Below are 23,246 nucleotides of genomic sequence, written 5' to 3'. Positions count from 1 at the left end.
ATGCTTGTTCTCTCTCTCTCTCTCTCTCTCTCTCTCAAAAATAAACATTAAAAATTAAAAAAAGATAATAACCCACAAGTATAGATCATATTATCCACTGTTTACACATGCAACAATGGAGGCCCAAAGAAGTTAAAGAAGTAGACTGGGGTAAGACAGTTAGTAGTTACTGCCTAAGGTGTGAGTCACACTTGGGCCTTAGTGTACTGCTCTGGGACACGTATTGATACAGAGCTATCTGTGTCCTTCTGTGGAAGCACAGAGCCTGTTCAAGTTTCTGGCGTATGCGTATGTGCTCACTCTTGTTTAGATTGTGCCACTCTCTAAGGGTCAGCCTTGACCTCCCCTGTCTCCTAGTCCTTATGTCCTAAACCACTCGCACAGAGTGCTTTGTCTTCATTCTCTGGTTATTTATGTTTTCAATGTAGATAGACGAGGTAGAGACATCATTTATAGAGGGTCCTTAGTTTAGCTAAGAACAAGGTTGAATTAGAAAACCCTGGTGCAAGTTACAGAGGATTAGTTTTGCCTTTATGTGAGAAGAAATGTCTGAGCAGCTAGAGCTTTCCCTGAGTGGAATCAGCTGTCTACTGAAGAACTTTCCGGAACAGTATGTATTCCAGTAGCAATAGAGTTTCTCCCTCTCAGGATGTTGTAAAATACATTTACACATGGGGTGAGCAGCTGGACCCTGAGGCCCCTTCTGTGTTGGAGAAAGGAACATTCCCTGCCAGAGCTGATAATATAGCAGTCAAACAACATGGCACTTTCTTTTATGCTCCGGCTTCAACTTGTTATTGTTGTTGTTGTTTTGTTTGCTTGTTTGTTTTTGAATAAGCATAGTGCTAAACTCTTCCAAATTAACAGGGTAAAAAATGTATCCTTCAAATTTAATCCCATTTGAATAATATACTTCTTATTTCTCCACTTCATCCGAAACTACAATTTCCATGCATGAAAAGGACTCTGGTTAAGGTTGTAGGCTCTGAGATCAGCCAGATATGTATTTGAGTCTCAGTTCTGTGACATTCTTGTTGTGTGACCTTGCGTTAGTTACTTTTGTGCCTCCGTTTCCTGATTTGGAAAATAGTGATAATAAGAGCGTACCATTTGAGCAACTGTTAAAATTCTAGACTACTTGGCTGGCACATAGTAAGCATTCATTAAATGCTTATTATTTAAGGGAGGGTGAATTGGAGATGTGGATGGTTGCTACAGTAAAACTTAACCTCATTTTTAAATTTTTCTCAGAGGAAACACAAAAATAGAAGAGGCTTGTGAAATGTATACCAGAGCTGCAAATATGTTCAAGATGGCAAAAAATTGGAGTGGTATGTATAAAGTTTTTGTTTCGCTTTTCAGGCAAATAACTTTAAAATCATCTTGAAGGAGGAAATAACTGTCTGCATTTCCTCCTGTTGGCTGAGACGTGTGTGTGCTGAATAACTGGTGTGGCCACCATGGTGTGGGAGAAAAGAACTTTGAGCTAAGTGAACAAAGCCTATTTTTCTTTACTTACACATTGGTTGAGAATTTCTTACTGTGAGAACAGCTCTGTGGTAGCTGATTGAGGTTCCATTGAGAAATGTGACAGCCAAGGTGTTATTTTTATAAACCCCAACAGACTTACTATCACTTTTTAACATAATGCTTTCTATCCAGTGAAATTACACATAACAAAATCAGTGGAATTATTTTATTGGTCTGAAAGGGGATAACCCTTTATAACACTTATTTGGGAAACAAATTCATCCCCTACCCTTGTGCACAAAGAGGGCTTGTTGTCTCTGTGATAGGGTATTTCTTTAGTGAAAATAGAGACAACCTTCACCTGGAGCAGGGACATTGTTGTCTAGCCCTGGCCTGTAGGTGCTGCTTGATCTAAAGTAGGACCCTTACACTCTGCAAGTCCATTTCCCCATCTGCTTTTTCCCTAGCCTTATTGAGATATAACTGACATAGAACATTGTCTAAGGTTAGGGTGTATGTACAGTGTGTTCAAATCAACCCATTAAGGCTGACACTTTAAAAGCATTTCAATGAAGAAATTGCTGTAGAAATATATGAATGTGAAAGCCCTTTCTGACTGTAAAATTCTTTTATAGGTTTAGTTTTAGGTTAAAAGGATATATTTCCAAAATGCATTACACCTGAATTATAATGTATTAAAAACAGTGGAGGAGAAAGGAGTATTGTCTCAGTATTTGTATCTCTTGCATGGTGTAAGGGTGTGGTCTAAGGATAGATTTGCTTGTACTAATGAGAGTGGCCAGCATGTGAAAAACTGGAGCCAGCCAGTACAGTGAAGCACTATAATTGGGAGGTCCATGTTGTAACTGTACTCTCCTGAGGCAGAGCCCATCAAGGCTGCCATTCAGTTAGCCGCTACCGAGGCACTCCCCTGGCAGCATCAGCCTTGACCCCTTCTCCGGGACCCCTGACCCCATAATCCACAGTGTAAGAGTTAAAGCCTGGTAGGTGGGGGCTCTCCAGTCCCAGCTCCAGCTGGGGGCCAGCATCCTAATTGCTCAGCCCCTGTGCCATGTAATGGCTGAGTATTTTCAAAACTGCCTGGGCACTCTTTTTGTCTTACACAGAGCCAGAATTGAACCTGGGCAGGCTGGATCAGGAGTATGTACTGCTACTTTTCCCTCTGGTGGAAGTGCAAAAACCTGAGTAGGAATTGTGTGGTTACCTCTGGAAGAGGGGTCAGGACAAGGGATGACAGCCAAAGCTTTAGTTGAATTGAATGCTTTATTTCTTAGTACCAGCAGTGGGTATTTTGGTGTCTCCCACAATTTTCTGTACTTCTCTGAATGTTTTTGAAATGGCTACAAATAATATATTTTTTTTAAGTACTAAAAGGTCTCATGATGTTCTTCATCATGTTTTTCCTTGTAGAGGGAATTCTTTCCCCTCCATTCCTATTAGTGCTGACTTCCCTATTCCACACCTTACTGAGCTGTGTTCTCCACGGGCCTCATGTTTTCCAGTCTGTGGTAGTTCTCTCTGAGCCAAGAACCTCATGACAGTGGGGGTTTATCCTTGTCCAGGTTCTTCATGCTGACATTTAAAGCCTCCCAGAACTGGCCCAATGGCATCTTCAGCCTTCATCTCTCCTGCCCACTACATTTATCCCTCCTGCAGGCAGCATGGACTTGTCACCAGCCTCTGTTCCCAGCCTTTTCTTGCCTTCAAACATTTGTTCCTTGTTCACATGACTGCTCTGCTGTGGATTCCTTCCCTCATTCTTTCCTGCCCCTCTAGAGTCTACAGTCCCTGATCAAAACCTTTTCTGAAAAATTTAAGTGCATAAATCTTTACACTGTACCTCGTCCCAACAGAAACCTCAGCAGCACCTTGTAACCAATCCCACTGTATAACCAAACCTGCAGGGAATGTGCAAGTTGTCCACACTAAGTGGGAGTTAAAGTCAGGTTAAACCTCATATAAAGTTCAGTCAGATTTTGTTATAATTTAAGAAGAAACTTTGAGTTTTGAAATTGTGGACCTAACATTCACTCTTGAGATACTTACTTTGTTCAAGGAGCTTCCATTAGCAGTTTCTTCAGTGATGACAGCCAAGGCCAGTGGACACTATGAGATAGAAAGATGAGCAAATAAGTGTCCTTGACCTCAGTGTTTTAGCTTTCTTTAAACATGTGTGGCTTGAAGCCCCAGTCACTGTTTAGTATATGCTGGGGGACAGAGTTGAACATGACTGGCTTTGGTACTAAATGGAGGCCCATCACCGAGGTGCCACTTGGGAGGTCTTCTGGGACTGAGAGAGGCTTTTGTCACCGGTTGAACTTGCTTCTGTTTTTTTATACACACCTGAGAGGCACTTGATCACATTTACACATCCTTCTGACTGCAACGCTTCTTTTCAGTGACATGGAACTTTTCTAGGAGTAGGTGCAGCACTTAGAGCATGGGCCACTCTGGGGACACTTGCTCCTCTGTGATTAATTGTAGTGACTTGTCTTCCTCAGCTGCAGGAAATGCATTTTGTCAGGCAGCCAAGCTCCACATGCAGCTTCAGAGCAAGCATGATTCTGCCACCAGCTTTGTGGATGCTGGGAATGCTTACAAAAAGGCAGACCCTCAAGGTAAGACATGCCTCCACCTCTGCGTACCCAGGGCCATCGGATCAATGTTGGGGGCCTTCTCTCAGGTTACGCTGCTGGACCTTTGAGTCCTGTAAAAAAGAAATGTTTGTGCTTTGGGATAATAGAGATTTTAGTACCTACAGGGTTTTTTCTATAATCACTTTGAGCTTTTACAAGGAGAAATTATGTTCAATTTGTCATAATACCTATTTTCTTAAACTCCATTCACGGTGCATTTTGGAGAATGTTTTGGAAATTAGCTTTAATTTTATCTACATCTTATTATTATCTTAATTTTATGAATATATATTACTCATTAAATAAAAGTAATGGTCCTTCACTCCTAAATACCTGGTACATTTTAAGATCCAGTTAATGGGAGATTGTAATATCTGATAGTTAAAAACAACTTATTCACACAGTATTCATCTGACTTTTTTAAAAGTACTGGTTTTTCAAGTACTGGTTTTGAAGAAATAATGAACTTGGGTATTTAAAATGGCAAAAGTTTACAAATGTTATTTCTTTTTTAGTTAAGAGTATACACTTAGCAATTAAAAGCATTAACGTCTTCCCTGTGGCACATGCACTGGTGGCTGTGGAGCCTCCGTATTTTTCTTTTAGCAGTGCACTTTAGCACAGAAATCTCAGCTTTTATGAATGTATCATTGAGAACTAAGATACTTCAAGGCTTTTGTATAAAGATTAATTGCATTCTGTTTCTGAACGTGAAAAACTGGACACAGCCTAAATGAACAACAAGGGTGGAATAATAAAATTATAATGCATCAGTATTCCAGGATATGATGCAGGCATTAAAGTCCCTGGATTCAGAGCATCTCCAATGACCTGGTAAATGTCCACATGGTAACCAAAGAACCACACAAGAATTGAGGTCTCAAATTTATTAAAAAATTTGTGCACATGGAAATGCATCCAGAAAACACTGAAAGGAAAAGTACATCAAAATACTAGCAGTGGGTTTGAGTGGCATTGTGGTTAGCTTACTTTTCTATATTTTTAGAGGTGTAACAATTCACATTTCTTACATAGCTTGGGAAGAAATTGCTTTTAATTTTGTTACTCTGTGTTACCTTTCTACTTTTCAGTCAGGCCTTTTCTCTTTGCTTACCTCCTTTAAAGCAAGAACAATAAACTTGGAGCTGTCATCTGTATGCTAGCATTATAAGCACCACCACTTTGTGACAGGAAATTTGTTGGCTCAATGTTTTAGAAAATGAATAGAATTTATTAGCAGTATCACTTACTAGATTTCTTTTTCATACCCCAAAAGTTAGCATCTTTTAACATTGTACAAAATGCTGACTTCACCTAAGAGTTGTGTGAACAAGTATTTTCAAAGTGCTTTTGATACTGGCTGCATGAAGAGTTTAGTCTATTGAAGGATCTTCCTTGTGAAGGACTGTCTTCCAGAATTCATATATATACATGATATCAGTGAAGAATGCATTTACACTTCTGTTTTAGCAGCTAGAGCTGATCAGTGTTGATGACAGCCCCCATGGCTTTGTCTGCTCTTTAATGCGGGCTTCACCCTGGCTGGGTCCTCACTGTCTGGCTGAGACAACTGAGCCAGTCCACCCCCCCAGCTACAGTTCCCTACTTGGCACTGAACCTGCTGGGGACTGAGCATACTGTGGGGTCTGGCCTTGTGTGATTTCTGCTTGCTCTTCACTAACTCACCTGCATACCCCCTACCCCAAGTGCAACCTCCTTAACATTCTAGTAACAGCCAAGAAGATAGGCTCCCCAGAACCCTCTTTGACTGAATGGATTTTTCATTGTTTTTCTTAAATGCCTTCGCTTCAGAGGCTATCAACTGCTTAAATGCAGCCATCGACATTTACACAGACATGGTAAGACCCTGCCTTGCGTGAGCGGCTGTGGGGTGGAGTCCTGGAGATGGCTTACAGTTGTACTTTTGTTGTTGTTTTTTGCTTCCCAAAGTGTTTGGCTTTCAAAAAGGTGAAAGCAGAATGGGACTCTGTTTTTTGTTTTTCCCGCAGGGAAGGTTTACGATTGCAGCCAAGCACCACATCACCATTGCAGAGATCTATGAGACTGAACTCGTGGACATCGAGAAGGTGAGCTAGGGCAGTGTACACCACAGGTGGGTGTGAGGCAGGTAGACAACATGACTCAGGGAGCCCTCGCCCTTCCAGTGGAGCTGAGTGGTGCAGAACTATTGAGATTGCTTCATTGTAGAGATGGGGGACCTGGCGGGCTAAGGTCTGGATAGGCTTCTCTTCAGGGAAGTGCCTGACACCTGAGAGCTGGGTAAGATTTACCAAGCCTGCCCGCTCTCTCTGCTCTGGGTGATTTGTGTCAGGATGGTGGTGTTTCCAGAAGTCTTCCTTTGGGCTTCAGGAAGGAAGCTTTGGGACTGCAGGGGTGTGCTCACCTTTATAATTTAGGCCCTGACCTGGAGGAAGAAGGGAACTGAACACTGGCCTAGCCATACCTCTGTTTCACATGGGGCTGGTTTTCTGAGCTGTGGTTTATAGCAGCAAAAGAAGAGAAGAGGAAACACTGAGCACCACTCTTTCCCAGGCTCTGTCGTTGCTTGCATGCTGTGAAATTTTACCACTTTTTAGCTCTTATAGCACAGAGGCCCCTTTATGGATGTGGAAGTTAGGGCTCGAAAGGACTGAGCTGCCTGGAACCACTCAGATTGGATCCAGCAGAGCTGATGCAAAGCCGGCCCCAGCACAGGGCTTCATCCTTTATCACCCTGTCTTCTCAGTCACAGGATCACCTGCAGGGCTCAGGGCACCTTGGCAAGAGGAAGACATTTGTCAGATCCCAAGACTCTGTCAGCTCAGACTGGAGACACAAGTTTATGTAACACCGTCCTGAGTACTGTGGGAAACCAGAGGTGTGAGTGAGAAAGAAAAGCGGCAGTGGAGGCCAGTGGTTCCTGTCAGGCTGATGAGCATCTGGCATGCTCTTGGGGTTACAGTTCTGTCCTATCTGAATGAATGGTCAGGGCACTCCCTGAGCCCCATGCAGCATCAGACGGGCATCCCTCTTCCTCTTTTATTTAATGCCGTCTCTCTGCTTCTGGAACAGGTGACTGATGGTGCCTCCTCTTCTCCCCATACTCTAGTGTGGGGCACCCTGGGGCTAACTCCTTGTCTTCTCTCACTCCACATTGCTCTCTTGGTGCTCTCTCTGCACTCATCGTCACTGCTTTACAGACTGTCTGCCAGTGGCTCACAAGTCTATCTGCAGCCCAGACCTCCCTCCACACCTCAGATCCCTGTATCCTCCTGTCTGCCAACCATCACTGCCAGTCCAGTGTGTCTGAGACAGGATTCCGATCCCCCCCCCCCCCACTGTGATATTCCCCCTCCGAACCACAGGCATCCTCTTTTTCTCCACATCCAGTCTGTGGGCGATTTCTACAGTGTTGTCCTCTAAGCTCCCAAGTCCCCGCCCCCTCACTACCTCCTTGTGCCCCCAGCTTTCACTGGGTCACTGCAGGAGCCTCTAAACTGGCCTTCCTGTTTCTGCTCCTGCTTGAGTTCTGAGCCCTGGGCATAAGGTCCCCATCACCCTTTCCTTTTGGATTCACTCTCTTCTCTGCTTTTGTGCATTTTCTCAGGGAAAGGGGGGCTTTATACTAAGAAATAGCAATGTTGACTAAAATCCTAATGGAGCATCAAGGAGGTAGGTGTAGTATGGCAACCACTTGGAAGTTAGCAAGACAGGTACTGTTGCCAACATATGAGAACTTTTCTCCTGGTGTGAAATGATAATTTCATATATATTACACTGGTTTTTGTCAATAGTAATGTCCCCCCTCCCTCCAGTGTAACAGAACAGCCAGAGCAATCCTCATCTAAAGTAGATCAGATTGTGTCTTCACTGCTTACAACCTGATGTTACCCCATCTTCACTCAGAGGAATAGCCAGAGCCTTCAGATGGCCTCCGAGGCTCCACTGATTCATCCTTCACCCTTGTGCCTCTCTGAACTCTCTTCTTGCTCTTCCCCACCTTCTTCCCCCGAGCTATATACCATGCTGTGGCCTCCATGACCTCTTTGCTGATCCTCACACATGCCAGATGAGCTCCTGCCTCAAGACTTTTGCACTGTGTTTCCTCTGTCCTTGGGGCTCTTCCACAGATGTCCACATGGCTTACTCCCCTTTGTCCTTCAAATTTTTGCTTAATTTGTTGCCTTTTCTATGAGACCTATCATTACCGCTTAGTTAAAATTGGAACCCCATCTTGTCACGAATACATACCCAAACACCTCTCCCAACTCGGCTTTTTCTTTTTATTGCAGTGCACATGTCACTTTATGTCATATGCTACAAATGCTTACTCATCATTCCTGTTATTCATCGTCTTTCCCTACACTAGAGTGGGCACCCCATGTCAGCACGGAGCTTTGCCTCTTGTTTACTGATGAATCCCAAGAACCCAGAACTCTATGTACTTAGTAGACTCTGACACCCCTATCTCTGCCATAGCAATGTACCTGCCAAAGCACATAGAATCTTCGTTTGGGGAGGTGTCTCTGACTACTAAAGTTGGACTGGAATTGTTAACCTTCACCCTCTGACTTCATGCTGATCACCACCTTGTGGTTATGTAGCATAAAACTCACTGTGACTTATTTAATAGAATTCATGATTTGGCCATTTTGTCATATATGCCATGGTTTTCTAAGGGTGCTCCAATCTTGACTAAATCAGAGCCACTGACTGCATTGCATGTGGCCCTTCTCATCAGAGAGGTTATCTGCAGACCCTGGAGAGGATGGGGAGACCCAGACCTGAGCCCTTCTGTGCTCCCTGCTGCAGAATTGGTGATGGAACAGAAAGGAGATGGGTCTGGTGTGGCTGGGATATTTATTTTTCAGGGTGTCTCGGGTGGGCACAGTATCTTTCTTCACCAAGGTTGAATCATCTTAGGGGGACAAGCACTCATGCAGACCATCTTTCCAGCGGAGGCTCCTTCGTTGGCTTCTCCCAGGGTGGTCAGGAGAGTACGCTGGAGACAGGAGCCTGCAGCACTGTGCCGTCTCTGCTGCCAGGGCATGCTCTCGAGCAACCACTTCACACATGGGTCTCCGTTTGTGAAATTCAGGGTGGATAAAATGATCTGTAGTGTTCTCTTGTTTTCCTTCTTTTAAAAAAAAAATGTGTTTTGTCAGCTTCTGAATCCCCCCAGAACTCATGGTGCTCCTGCCATTCTGCAAGTTGGCCAGCAGGTGGCATCTCCCTACACTAATGTGACATGCCCTTTTAAAAGCAGTTTAAGAACCCTACTCAGCATGGGGCACTTGGGTGACTCAGTGGGTTAAGTGTCCAACTTCAGCTCAGGTCATGATCTCATGGCTTGTGAATTCAAGCCCTGCGTTGGGCTCTGTGCTGACCGCTCAAAGCCTGGAGCCTGTTTTGGATTCTGTGTCTCCCTGTCTCTCTGCCCCTCCCCTAGTCATGCTCTGTCTCTCTCAAAAATAAAAAAACATTAAAAAAAAAAAAAAAGAATATTACTCAGCACACAGAGGGTTACCTTGCATATTCCCTGATGTTTGGTTTCCTGTGTTTAGAAATCATTACCCTTGCTTCCTTGGTTGGACTCACCAGATTATGGTCAGTACTTGAAATTTAAGTTTGAAAATCAGTTCTATTAAGGTACCTTACATTTGATTTATTACAAATGAATTTCTTCTCTGTTAATATAAGCCACTGTATGTTCTATAAGTCGTGCACAGACTTTAGCTAGTGACCAATGAGGTGTGTGAAGTTTCAAAGGCTCACATTATTCCTTTGATTTCATGAAATAAAACATTAAACAAACTAATAAATGGGTCCTTTTTAAATGGGCTTTTAAATGACCCAGAGGAATTGTGACCATTTCTGTTTCAGCCCCTGGAGAACATGATTTAATACTATTGGTTACCATGTAGGATGTGCCTATGGCAAGTTCATGTCCTGTCTGGAGGTATATATTCTAAAAGAGTTGATCCCATCTGAAGGTTAAGTTGACCTATAAAGTGGACTCTTAAGCTTGAGATGTGGAAATTGCATTTGCTTTAAGACTGATGAGGACTGCAGTCCTAAAGAGTGTTGTCTCTCATTTCAGGATTCATGTATTTTCCAGCATTGTGACCTTCACCAGATTCCCCAAAAAAGAATATGAATGTAGTTCCTTTGGTGGGCTACTTAAATAACAGGATAACAGGATGATTTTGTGTCTGGGTTTATAGTTATGTGTGCAGTTATTATTGGTGGCTGTCTTCTACTTTTGATATTTATCATGGTCTGTTAAATTGTAAAAAACAGTGGGTAATTTTATAAGGTGCGAGGGTCTACTTGTGACTGGTAAATTTCACTGCATGTTAAAGCTCCAAACTAGGTGTGAACATCCAATGATAACCTGTGCCAACCTCTTTTCTCTGAAACTTCTCTGTTAAGCCACTGATAAGATTTGCTTTCAACTATAACCTCTGTCAAAACTTGGAAGTATTATAAAGTTTCATTATTGGCTTAATTAGCACTATTAAAAACTAAGCTTTAAATTTCTTTTTACTGTGATGAATCTAGCTGTAGTTTACAGTTACATTTTGATGAACCAGCATCATTACTTAATAAGTATTAGGTTAAACCAAATTGTCCATATTTGGCCACTTATTTTTACCTCAAAACCGCAGTTGCATACAGTTAACCCAATACTGTTCATTGAGTTCTGGTGTTGTGAGAACTAGAAAGATAAGTAGTGAGAGTCCCCACCCCCACCCCCTGGCCCCACTCCCTGAGGTTATATCATCTGACACTCTTTAGTAAAGATTCAGTCACATTTCTCATACTTTACCCCATCTGTTACAATGGAAAACTGTGTTAAATACTTTTAGAGAGCGTGGGAACAGTTCAAAGAAGATTACTTTCGATTAATTAGGAATTGACTGAAACACTTTCTGGGCATTCCAGATTAAGATGTTGGCAGTAGTTTAGTAGGGGGCTATCACTTGAAATGCAGTCTGCCTTTACTCAGCATCTGTTTATTGAGCACCTACTATATGATCAACACTCTGCTAGGTTCAGCGACATAATGGTGACACCTGCCCTTACAGAGCTTACATTTTAGTGGGAGAACATATATATTCATCACATCATCCCACACATTTGTGTATGTGACAGCTCTGATAAGTGTGCAGGGAATCTATTCCAGATGGTTTCCCTATGTGTCTATGTATGTGTGAAAAGAGGACTGCAATGTATCTGTTCTTTCATGGCTGTTTGTTAATTTAATATTTCATGGAGAACTTTCCGTATTGATACTTTCTGTCATTATTCTTAATCTTAGCATAGTAGTTTATTATATTTAACCATTTACATTGTTTCCAGTTTTGCCCCTGTTATAAATAATACTCAGAAGATTTGTTTGGGGAGTATATTAGTTAGGGTAGGCTGACCAAATGAACCCAAAACATAATTATTCAAGCCCAGAAGTGTCAGTTTTTCACAAACCGTCCATGATGCTCTGCAGTCCAGACATGGCTAATGTTGGCCTCAGAGGTAAACAAATCTTGTAAACCAAGTCAGTGTTGGTCTTGATCATTACACTAGTACCTGCAAGAAGGTGGGGGCTGAGGCTTTATGGCCAGGTCTTTCTGCTTCCAGTCAGCTCCCAGGAACCACAGCTAGAGTGATCTTTAACATAGTTCCCTAGCCTGTTTGCTGTTTTCTTGTCTTTGTGCCTCTCTGTTCAGTCATTGGGTAGGACTTCCTTGAAGCTATGGGCTTAGTGGGAAGGGAGCACCTGTAGTCTGATACCAGCCATCTTCCTCTTTATGGCTTACTGGGAAAACCTTGAAATTTAAGGCAGAGGTCTACAAACCCACCACCTGTTTGTGTATACCCAAGTTAAGAATAGTTTTCATGTTTTTTAATCATTAGTCAGAAAACAGCACTTCACAACATGTAAAAACCATGTGAAATTAAAATTGTCCATAAATAAAGCTTTTGGAACATAGACACACTCATTTGTTTACTGTTTGTGGCTGCTTTTGTGGTACCGCAGGAGAACTAAGTTGTTGCAACACATCATATGACTCACAAAGCCTAAAATATTTATAACCCGGGCTGTTACAGAAAAGTTTGCCAGGCCCCTAGTTTAAAATGTTCAGACTTCTCTTTTGCCATTTGGGGTATAGAAGCCATTGGCCTTTCCAGTTGTATGAGGCCCTATCACTGGACTTTGTTTTCTTTCATAATTGCCTACAAAACAAGCTAATTATTTCCAGAGTTCTCTCTTACAAAGCTTTGCTGAAAACAGCAATACACACTATTATCTATCTCTTTCCATACAGCTTCTTCCTGTAGAGTTTCTGGATCCAGTAGGGATGTGTTCTGCCTTCTGAGCTGTCATATGCTTGATTTCACTAACTGTTATGCCACAGCGTGACAAGGGCTTCTAGCTTTCCAGCTTAAAACCTCTGTTTCCTCTCCACTTGACTGTTAATTCATCACCACACATTTTAGATTGAAGGCAACACTATTATTCTAGATGACACTTAAGGTATTGATGAGGAAAGTCTATGCTGCTGAGGCAAGCTGTAGACCTAAAATGTAATAGGGCTTTGTGTGTCTCTAAAATAACCATCCAGCGTAGCTGTTCCGGTTTTGGCAGCAGTGGGTACATGGTGATTGAGGTACATTCTGCCCTTTGTAGTTATTTTGGAACAAGGTGGACAGTTCTGCCATCTTCGATTTGTGGCTTCCACTGTCACTCCAAACTTGGTCATTGCCATTCTAGCTCATTGAAAGGGATGAGGCCTGAAGAAGAATACATGTTCAGGTGGATGAGGCAAGCCTTGTAGAGGCCCACAGCATGTCTCTTTACATTCTGTTGGAAACAGCAGGTCACAGCTGCCTGGAACTGCAAGTAGGGGCTGGAGAAATAGTGTAGCTGGGCATTTGCCTTGGAGGAAGGGAAGAAGAAAGTTTGGTGGACAGTGAGTATTCCGGATATGCATGCTATATTCTATTCCTCAAGTAAAGGAGGCCAAGTTATGAAAGATGTGCTGTTGAAATAGGTTTAGCTATAGGAATAATACCTATGCAGTTGTAATTCTTAAACGTAGTTCTTCAGACAAGTTAATTTGGGTAAAATACATTTGTGTTTTTCAGGCTATCGCACATTATGAACAATCAGCTGATTATTACAAAGGGGAAGAATCCAACAGGCAAGTGTTGTTTTTCTTAATATAATTAAATGGGTTTTGTTATGTGTGGTAAAAGAAAAACCTTCACCATACTCTGTGAGCATATCGGGCTGTACCAAATGAAGGTGTACTGGAATACGTTTCCATTTTTCCATTGGATTGTTACTTGCTCTGCTCTGGTTCTTGATTGCAGTTCAGCTAACAAGTGTCTGCTGAAAGTGGCAGCGTATGCCGCCCAGCTGGAGCAGTACCAGAAAGCCATCGAGATCTACGAGCAGGTGAGGCTGCCGCAGTCTTGCCGACTTACAGTGGAAGTCACTCTGAGTCTTTTTTTTTAATTAAACTTTATTTAATTTTCCTTTTTATCAAGATATAATTTGGGGCACCTGGGTGGCTCAGTCGGTTGGGCGTCTGACTTCGGCTCAGGTCACGATCTCACGGTCTGTGAATTCGAGCCCCACATCGGGCTCTGTGCTGACAGCTCAGAGCCTGCAGCCTGCTTCAGATTCTGTGTCTCCCTCTCTCTCTGACCTTCCCCTGTTCATGCTCTGTCTCTCTCTGTCTCAAAAATGAATAAATGTTAAAAAAAATTTAAAAAAAAGATATAATTCACACATCATATAATTCATCCTGGTAAAGAATACAAGTCAGTAGGTTTTAGTATATTCACAAAGTTGTGTAACCATCACCAGTACCTAATTCCAAATCATTTTCATCATCCCCCAGAAGACACTCCTATATCCCCTTCTCTTGGTCTCTGAAACCACTCTCTACTTTCTGTCTCAGTGGACTTGTTTATTCTAGGCCTTCTAGGAAATGTGGCCTTTTGTGACTGGCTTCTTTTGCTTAGCATAGTTTTTTCAAGGTTCTTAAAACCTTGAAACACGTTTGTTTTAGCGTGTAATGATACTTTTCATAGCTGAGTAATATTCCGTGGTTAGTTTACCTGTTTATCACTTAATGAACATTTGAGCTTTTTTCACTTGAACTATTATGAATAATTCTGCTCTGAAAACTTGTGTTCATGTTTTTGTATCGGTATGTTTGCCGTTCCCTTGGTTGTATATATACCTAGGATTGGGATTGCTGGTTTATGAAGCAAGTCTGTTTCTACCTTTTTTTTTTTGAGAGAGAGCGTGCAAGCGAGAGAGGGGCAGAGAGAGATGGGGAGACAGAATGCCAAACAGGTTCCATGCTGTCAGCACAGAGCCCGATGCAGGGCTCCATCTCACAAATTGTGAGATCATGACCTGGGCCAAAACCAAGAGTCAGACACTTAACCAACTGAGCCACGCAGGTGCCCCTGTTTTTAACTTTTTGAGGAACTGCCAAGCTTTTCCACAGTGACTGCACCAGTTTACGTTCCCACCAGCAATGTGCACGGGTTCCAGTTGCTCTACATCCTCACCAATGCCTTCTGGTTTCTGGGTTTTTGATAATAGCTACCCTAATGAGCATGAAGTCACACTTCATTGTGGTTTTGGTTTCCGTTACCCTGATGGTTATTGATGTTGAGACCCTTTTCATGTGCTTGTTGGCCATTTTTTTTAATGTTTATTTATTTACTTTGAGAGACAGGCTGAGAGCATGAGTGGGGGAGGAACAGAGAGAGACACACACAGAATCCGAAGCAGGCTCCAGGCTCTGAGCTGTCAGCACAGAGCTCAATGCAGGACTCGAACCCACAAGCCGTGAGATCATGACCTGAGCTGAAGTCAGACGCTTAGCCAACTGAGCCACCCAGGCACCCCAGCTTGTTGGCCATTTGTCTATCTTCATTGGAGAAATGTTGGTTCAGTTCCTTTACCTGATTTTGAGTTGGGTTGTATTACATTTTAGAAATTCTTTATATATTTTCTCCCATTCTGTGGGTTGCTTTTTTTACTCTGTTGTTGGTGTCCTCTGATATGTAGTTTTTAACTTTGATGAAATCCAGTTTCTCTGTTTTTTTGTTGTTACCTGTGTTTTTCACATCATATTCAAGAAGTCATTGCCAAACCTAGGGTCCTGAAAGCTTCTCCCCTGTTTTGTTGTAAGAGTTTTATAATTGGAGGTCTTCTGTTTAGGTCTTCCATTATGGGTATATAGTGTTTTGTGTATAGTGTTAGGTAAGGGTCCACCTTCATTCTTTTGCTTGTGGATATTCAGTTTTCCCAGCAGTGTTTGTTGAATATACTGTCCTTTTGCCATTGAATGTAGTCTTGGACCCCTCACTGGAAATTATTTAACGGATATTCTATTTGACCATCTCTTCTATCCCATTGGCCTTATATGTCTGTCTTTCTGCCAGTATCAGTCACACTGTTTTGATTATGTAGTTTTGAAATCAGGAACTGTGAGTCCTCCAGCTTTTTTTCTTGCTTTTTTTCAAGATTGTTTTAGCTATTCAGGGACCCTAGCATTTCCATATGAATTTTAGGATCAACTTATCTGTGCTAAAAAGCCAGCTGGAATTTGATGGGGATTGCATTGAATCTGTAGACCAATTTGGAAAGTATTGACATCTTAACATCATTAAATCTTCCAAACTCTGAATACAGGGTGCCTTTTCATGTATTTAGATCTTCTTTAATTTTGTTCAATAATATTTTATAGTTTTTAAAAAGTGCGCAAGCCTTGCGCTTCTTTAGTTACATATACTGCTAAGTATATTATTCTTTTTGATGCTGTTGTAAATGGAATTGTTTTCTCTGTTTCCTTTCAGATTGTTAATTGCTAGTTTTATTTTTATTTATTTGCTAGTTTTATATACTGCAATCTTACTGAACTAGTTTATTAACTCTAGTGGGTTTGGGGTTTTTGTTTATTTGTTTGTTTGTTTTGATCTCTTTTTAGAAAATCATGTATTCATGTCATCCACAGATAGCTATAGTTTTACCTGTTTTCAAATCTGGATGCCTTTTACGTTATTTTCTTGTTAGTTACCCTGGCTAGACCCTCCTGAACAATGGTAAATAAGTAGCAAGAGCACATATCCTTGTCTTATTCCCATTTTAGACAGAAAGCTTTTCGTCTTCCATCATTAAATAATATGTTAGCTGTAAGTCTTCTGCAGATACCCTCTATTAGTTTGAGGAAGTTCCCTTCTCTTCCTAGTTTGTTGAGTGTTTTTATCCTCAAAGCATATTGGGTTTTGTCAAGTGCTTTTTTTCTGTTTCTGTTGAAATGATCATATGGTTTTTGTTCTTTATTAGTGTGGTGTATTTTATTGGTGGATTTTCATGTTTTGAACCAACCTTACATTCCTCAGATAAATCCTGCTTGATTATTGCAAAGTTTGGGGGTCTTCAAGGGCACCTTCAGGTTTGATAATTCTCTGGAAGGACCCATAGGACTCAGTGAAAGCTATTATGCCACAGTTATGGTTTATTATACCAGAAGGATACAGATTAAAATCAGTGAAAGAAAGAGGTGCTTAGGAGCAGGGTCCAGGAGAGTTGCAAGTGTAGAACTTCCTATTGTCCTTCCCCAGTGGAGTACTTCCCCCAGCAACAATGTGTGAAAATATGGATGGAGTATTACCAACAGGGGAAGAAGTTCACCTGCGCTTGGCATCTAGAATTTTTATTGTGGCTCATAGACATGGCTGATCTTATTCTCCAGTCCCTCCATATGTTGAGCTGAACCACATTGTCAGAGACACTCAGGTAAACAAAAATACTCTTCAGGTAGGACATTCCAAGCAAGGGCTTAGAGATGACTTCCCAGGAGCCACAGACAAAAGCAAGACCTCACTTTGGACAAAATTAATTTTTTACTGTATAGTCATAATGTGTAAGCCTTTTTAAAGTTGTCAGAGTTCGTTTGCTAGTATTTTGTGGAGGATTTTCAATCTGTATTCTTTAATTTTCTTGTGAGATCTTTGATTTTGGCAGGAAAGTAATACTGGCCTCATGGAATGAGTTGGGAAATATTTTCCCGTCTCTGGAAGAATTTGTGAGGGATTGATGTCCTCTCTTTAAACATTTGGTAGAATTCAGTGATTTTCTCTGTTTTTCTGTTTTCAATTTATTTGATTTCTAATGCTATTATTTCATCCTCCTAACTGTCTTTAGATTTATTTTGTTCTTCCTTTTTTAGGGAGTTGAGGTGGGAGCTGAGCTTACGGATTTTCCTCTTTGTTGTGTATACATGTTGAGTGCTATCCGTTCCCCTCTAAACAATGCTTTGTGTCTCACAATTCTGTTAAATTGTTTTATTTATTTCATTGTATTTATTGATTTCCGTGGATTATTTAGAAATGTTTTGGTTAATTACCAAGTGTTTGGAGATTTTCCTGTTTATCTTTCTGTTGATTTCTAGTTTGATTCCATTGTAGCTGGAGAACACACTCTGTGTGATTTCAATTCTTACCAATTTGTTAAAGTTGTTTTATGGCTCAGAACATGGTCTAACTTGGCATTTGTTCTGTGGTTCTGCTGTTGCTTGGTGGCATGTTCTGTAATGTTGATTAGACTTTCTTGGTTGATGGTGTTGTTGAGTTTTTCTGTATACTCTATTTCTGTCCATTGTTGAGAGTGGAGTGTTGGAGTCTCCAACTGTGATTGTGGATTTGTCTCTCTTCTTTCATTTCTGTCAGTCTTTGCTTCGCATATTTTGCAGCTCTGTTTGCTGCATACATGGTTAGGATTGCCATGTTTTTTTGGTACGTTGATACTCTTATCATTTTATAATGTCTTCCTCTGTTTCTGTTAATTTTCTTTGCTCTGAAGGCTACTTTACCTAATATTAATATAGCCTCCAGCTTGCTTTTGGTTAATGTCTATATGAGATAGCTTTTCCCATCTTTTTCATTCAGCCTGCCTATATTACCGTAATTGATCTAGTGAGTTTCTTGTGGACAGCATGTAGTTATGCCATGCTTTTTAATCTACTCTACTAATGTCTGTCTTTTAATTGGTTTACTTGGAGCATTCACATTTAATGTAATTTTTGATATATCAGGATTAAGTCTGCCATTTTATTTATTACTTTCTATTTATGCTCTGTTTTTTGGGTTTTTTTTTTTTGTTTTCTTTGTCCTGCCATAACTTATAGTGGGTTGCTTGATTATAGTGTTTTCAAGTAAATGTCTTTGAGTAGCTGTTTTTAGTGATTGTTCTAGGTATACCATGTACAGAATTTATCACAAGCTAATGGTACCATCATTTTTATTATTTCCAGTGAAATATAGAAACCTTCCTTTCTGTCCCTTTCTCCTCTTCATTCAATTTATAATTTTCTCTCCATACTTTGAGAACTACCTCAGTCAATGATATAATTTTTACCTAAACTGTCCAACATAATTTAAAAAACCCAAGAAGACAGGAAAAGCCCATTGTATTACCCATATTTTGCTTACTATGTTCTTTCTTTCGTCTGATGTTCTAAGATTACTTCTTTCATTTTTTCCTTTGCATTTAAAGAACAGATACCCTTTTGCCATTTTTTTTAGGTCAGGTTTACTGGTGACAAATTCTCTTAGTGTTCCTTCGTCTGTGAATGTTTTCATTTCCCCTTTATTCTTGAAGCATCTTTTCCCAGGGTATACAGCTCTGGGTTGACGATTGATTTCTTTAGTACCTGAAAAATGTGCCACTTACGACTTCTGAGAAGTCTGCTGTCGTTCAAGTTGTTTTTCTCCTGTAGATAAGGTATCATTTTTTTCTGGCTGCTTTTAACATTTTGTCCTTGGCTTCAGTTTTTCAGAATTTTATTCAGCTTGGCCCAGGTATTTTTGCTTTCATCCTGTTTGGGTTTCACTAACCGTCTTGAGTCTGTAAGTTTATGTTTCTTGCCACATTTAGGAAGTTTCAGCCATTATTTCTTCAAGTACTTTTTCAGCCCCTCTCTCTGTTCTCTTCTCCCAGGACTCGGACAACTTGAGTATTAGACTTTGTTTTATAGTCTGATAGTCCCAGATACTCTGTTCATTTGTGGTTTTTTTTTTGTTTTTTGTTTTTTTTTTCAATCTGCTCTCTGTTGTTGAAACTGAGTAATTTCTGATTACTAATTTCTGTCATTAGTTCACTGGTTCTTCTTTTCCATGTATTCTGCTGTTGAGCCTATCCACTTTTTATACTGGTTATTGTGTTTTTCAGTTCTGAAATTTCTACTTTTTTTTTTTTTTAATATCTTATGGATTTTTTTTTTCTGCTAGAAATTTCTTTTTCTTTGTTGATGCTTTCTGTTTTATCTTTAGTTTTAAGCATTATTTTGTAATTGCTGCTTGAAGCATTTTTATTAGGGCTCCTTTTAAATCTTTGTTGTGTAATTCTAACAATTCTATCCCCTCAAAGCTGTCATCTTTTGGTTGTTGTTTTCCATTCAGGTTAAGATCTCCTTTTTTGGTGTTGTGAGTGAGTTACTGTTGACAACTGGACTGGAACCTATTTAAACCTTTCCTCTCAGCTAGTGTCCTGTGACCCTGCTCTGGTTGCAGTAGGGGCCTGTCGCTTCACTGCCGCTGGCTGGAGCTTGAAGCTCAGCCCCCACTCGGCCTCCATTAATGTCTGGGCCCTCACTACTGTTGCTGGGTGGAGGCGGCCACCAATACTATATTGGGGTTGCTCTGCCAGGTGGTGGTGGAAGTTTTAAGCCTCCATAGGCCTCTTCTGACATCTCACCTGCTGGGAGATGGGGGATGACCCCTCCCTCCTTCCTACTGGGTGGAAGTGAGGCCCAGGCTCCCCAGGAGGTCTCCAGGTCTCCACTGCCTCGAAGCAGGGGTGAAGGATGGGCCACTACTAGCTGGTGGGGATGAAGGCTTGGTTCCCTACTGGGCCTTTGTGAAGCCACCTAGGCAGGGGGCAGGGCTTTGGGGATCTCCCTTGCAGTCTCAGAAGGATGGACATCTTAGCTATGTCTGGGGTCTTTGCTGAAGTGAATGGGGGTGGAGCCACAGTTTTCTGTGGTATTTGGAGTAGAGCAGTAACTTCCTAAACTTTTCTGTCTTGCTAGGCTCCCCCTTTCCTGGTCTTTCAGCTAGACAAAGCAAACTTCTGTATATTCTCTCTCTCTCTCTCTCTCTCTCTCTGCTGCATCTAGTGTGGCATTTATGGGTTGCTAACTTTTTGTTCCAAGTCCAGGATCTATGAAAGAAAAAGAAAACCCAGGGAACTCGTGCTGTGTTTTCCGCGTGTCTCCTCCTTTCAGTCTCCTTGTGTTGGTTTTATATAAAATGGGGCTTTTAGTTGCACTTAGCAGGAGGGATGGAGAAAAATAATGTCTATTCCATCTTCCTGAAAGTAATAGTCTTCTGGGTCATTTTTAACAGGTTAGCACTTTATGTATTAAATTCCATTTCTTGTCTAGTAGAATTTCCTAGTGTGTGATACTGGGTTAAAAGGATGTATCTATGGCTAAACTGATGTAAGTAAGATAAAACAAGTGTCTTCTAAAGGGCAGATGAGGATCAGTTTGCCTAATAGGAAGGCAAACCTTTGAAATCTAATTCTGCTTTCTGTTCCTAGGTTGGGGCAAACACTATGGATAATCCTTTGTTGAAGTACAGTGCAAAGGACTACTTCTTTAAAGCAGCCCTCTGTCACTTCATAGTAGATGAGCTGAATGCCAAGGTAAGGAGGCCTGCAGTGCCAGTTTCTGCTGCACTTCACCCATGAGAACAAGCCTCCAGCCCCCTGTCGTTCGTGGTGTGCTTCACTGAGTGATAGTGGTTGTAACAAGACCAAGCTGCCCTCATTAATATAATAATAATAATGCTGATACTGTGCTGTGCATCCCAGTTGTAATCTTGTTACGGCTGCCAAACTAGTAGTCACATTCCCTTCAGTGGTTTTACTTTAAAGAAATTAGGGGGTTAAGGGGGAAAAAGTAAAAGTAGAATAACATCCTTACTTTCAAAGTCCAAAATCAATTTGGAACGGGGATTGGGGAGACAGGAGGCAGAGATTTGGGCATCCTTGCTGTGTCCTTCTGGAGGTGGGAGGGCAGAAGTAAAGCCACTGAAAGGGAGGCGTCCTTCCTTCCAGCCTCCAGCCAAGGTCTCACTGGGATTTATTTGCAATCTGGACAGTGTAGTGGATGGAAATGGACACCTTGTCTGTTTGTTTTTAAGAATTAGATTTGGTGGGGCGCCTGGGTGGCTCAGTCAGTTGAGTGCCCGGCTTCAGCTCAGGTCATGATCTCACGGTTTGTGAGTTTAGGCCCCGCATCGGGCTCTGTGCTGACAGCTCAGAGCCTGGAGCCTGCTTCGGATTCTGTGTCTTCCTCTCTATCTACCTCCTCCCCCACTCACACTCTGTCTCTCTCTCTCTCTGCCTCTCAAAAATAAACTAATAAAAAGAATTTGATTTGGTCCACATTGTCATCTCTACAGCAACCTAATTCAGAAAAATTAGTTTAGAAATGTATTCATAATTGAAGTTGGTAATTCAGATTGAATAGGTTTCCTGTTCTGATAGTGTAACAGCATACTTGTTATACATCTAAGTAGGCTTCAGGTAGATCTTACTGAAGGACTAGGATGTTCAGGTAGAAAGTGCTTTATTTCCTGATTCAGCAAGTCACACATTAACAAGTGTTTTTCTCTTTTAGCTTGCTCTTGAGAAGTATGAGGAAATGTTTCCAGCCTTTACTGATTCAAGAGAATGTAAGTTATTGAAAGTAAGTAACATCACAATTTGAAGAAGAAAAACAGTCTTTGCTGTCAGGTGGGATTGGATCTGAAGTGAAGTTCTAATTCTGTGAGGAGCGCTGGCATTCTCCTGCCTTTGCAGAGTGGGTCTCAAATGCCACCAGAGTCAAGGACGGAAGCATTGTGTTCTAACCCAGGCAGCTCGGAAATGTTAGCCCAAAAACTGGGTCCCTGCCTTAGGGTAGCTCTTGGCTTACATTTGAGTATTTCCTCAATTCTGTAAGGTGTTTGGCAACATCAGTTAATGTGATACTAAGGCTATTTCTATATTTGAAGTATCTATTCATGGGTGGAACTGTTTAGCCTATCAAACTAACCTTTCCATACTTACACTACCAGAAACTTCTAGAAGCTCATGAAGAACAGAACAGTGAAGCTTACACTGAAGCAGTAAGTTATGTGTTTGGGATACAGTACATTCTTTGAAGTTTAAATTACAGAAACTTCTTTTCCTTTTCTTGTATAAATGCTTTGGAACGGGGATTGGGGAACATTTGTTTGAACATTTATCCAATATACCCAAGTTGTATTTTCCAAAGGTCATGTTTTATATATCCCACAAACCTTTACAATTAGTTCCCTTAGCCATGCTGACTTTAGCTGGGAGACAAATTTAAGAGAGAGTATCATAAACTGTTACACTTTGCTATTTTTATGTTTTCCTTTGAAAATACCTGATCCATAAATAACTAAAGTAAAATCAGTTAAATATAGCTTAAAATATAAAAACAAAGCAGTGAGAGCTTGCTATATTCTTGGAATAAAAAAATGGAAGACTTTTTTTTGTGCTCATTAGTTTTCTATTTTCCCATCTTTTGCCATCTTGTGTTTAGAATCCAGCAGATTTCTCAGTATCCTCCATTAATTTATTCATCATGGCTTTGAAGTGATAGTAGAAAGGAATATTTTCCCATTTAACTTTTGCTACCAAACCATCACATGCTGTTGAGATATCACTCTTTGGTAATGCGTTGAAATGAGTTAAAGGGATTCTGCTTTCACATGTTCTGTGTCTGCAAGCACATTCATGCATGCAACACCAGTAATTTTCCACATTTTCTTCTTATACACAGTCTCATTTCCTTTGTGACTTGACGTATGCTCTTCCAATTATAAAGGTGGTTAGGAGTTTAGCATGTTAGCATACAGAGCAGTATAAAAAAGCACAGGAATTTGTCGCTAGCTCCACCAAAATAGTCCCAGGATAATGAAAAAACATACTATTTTTAAAGATGAAAGTTATAAACTGGAATGAAAGGTTTAAATGAAAAAAAGTTGGAGGATTATCACTGGAAATATTTA

The 23,246-nt window shown here is 41.0% G+C and overlaps 1 protein-coding gene across 8 annotated transcripts in view; it reads left to right on the top strand.

Moving 5' to 3' along the window:
* Positions 1–23,246, top strand: part of NAPB (NSF attachment protein beta) — a 40,801-nt gene that overhangs the window by 14,478 nt on the left and 3,077 nt on the right. For 4 of the 8 annotated variants that reach the window (XM_015061666.3, XM_015061668.3, XM_053200315.1 and 1 more), the window contains exons 2-10: positions 1,252–1,331; positions 3,993–4,109; positions 5,940–5,986; positions 6,137–6,214; positions 13,275–13,330; positions 13,503–13,587; positions 20,761–20,865; positions 21,845–21,913; positions 22,284–22,334. In XM_015061666.3, the coding sequence (XP_014917152.1) occupies positions 1,252–1,331; positions 3,993–4,109; positions 5,940–5,986; positions 6,137–6,214; positions 13,275–13,330; positions 13,503–13,587; positions 20,761–20,865; positions 21,845–21,913; positions 22,284–22,334 (688 nt within the window). The remainder of the gene's footprint in view (positions 1–1,251; positions 1,332–3,992; positions 4,110–5,939; positions 5,987–6,136; positions 6,215–13,274; positions 13,331–13,502; positions 13,588–20,760; positions 20,866–21,844; positions 21,914–22,283; positions 22,335–23,246) is intronic. The other 4 variants (XM_053200314.1, XM_053200313.1, XM_015061670.3 and 1 more) reach the window with 4 other exon arrangements.

Source organism: Acinonyx jubatus, chromosome A3 (genome assembly GCF_027475565.1).
Source record: "Acinonyx jubatus isolate Ajub_Pintada_27869175 chromosome A3, VMU_Ajub_asm_v1.0, whole genome shotgun sequence".
In the NCBI taxonomy this organism is placed as follows: domain Eukaryota; kingdom Metazoa; phylum Chordata; class Mammalia; order Carnivora; family Felidae; genus Acinonyx; species Acinonyx jubatus.
Note: the sequence above shows the minus strand (reverse complement) of the source record. Positions and strands in the feature narration are given on the sequence as shown.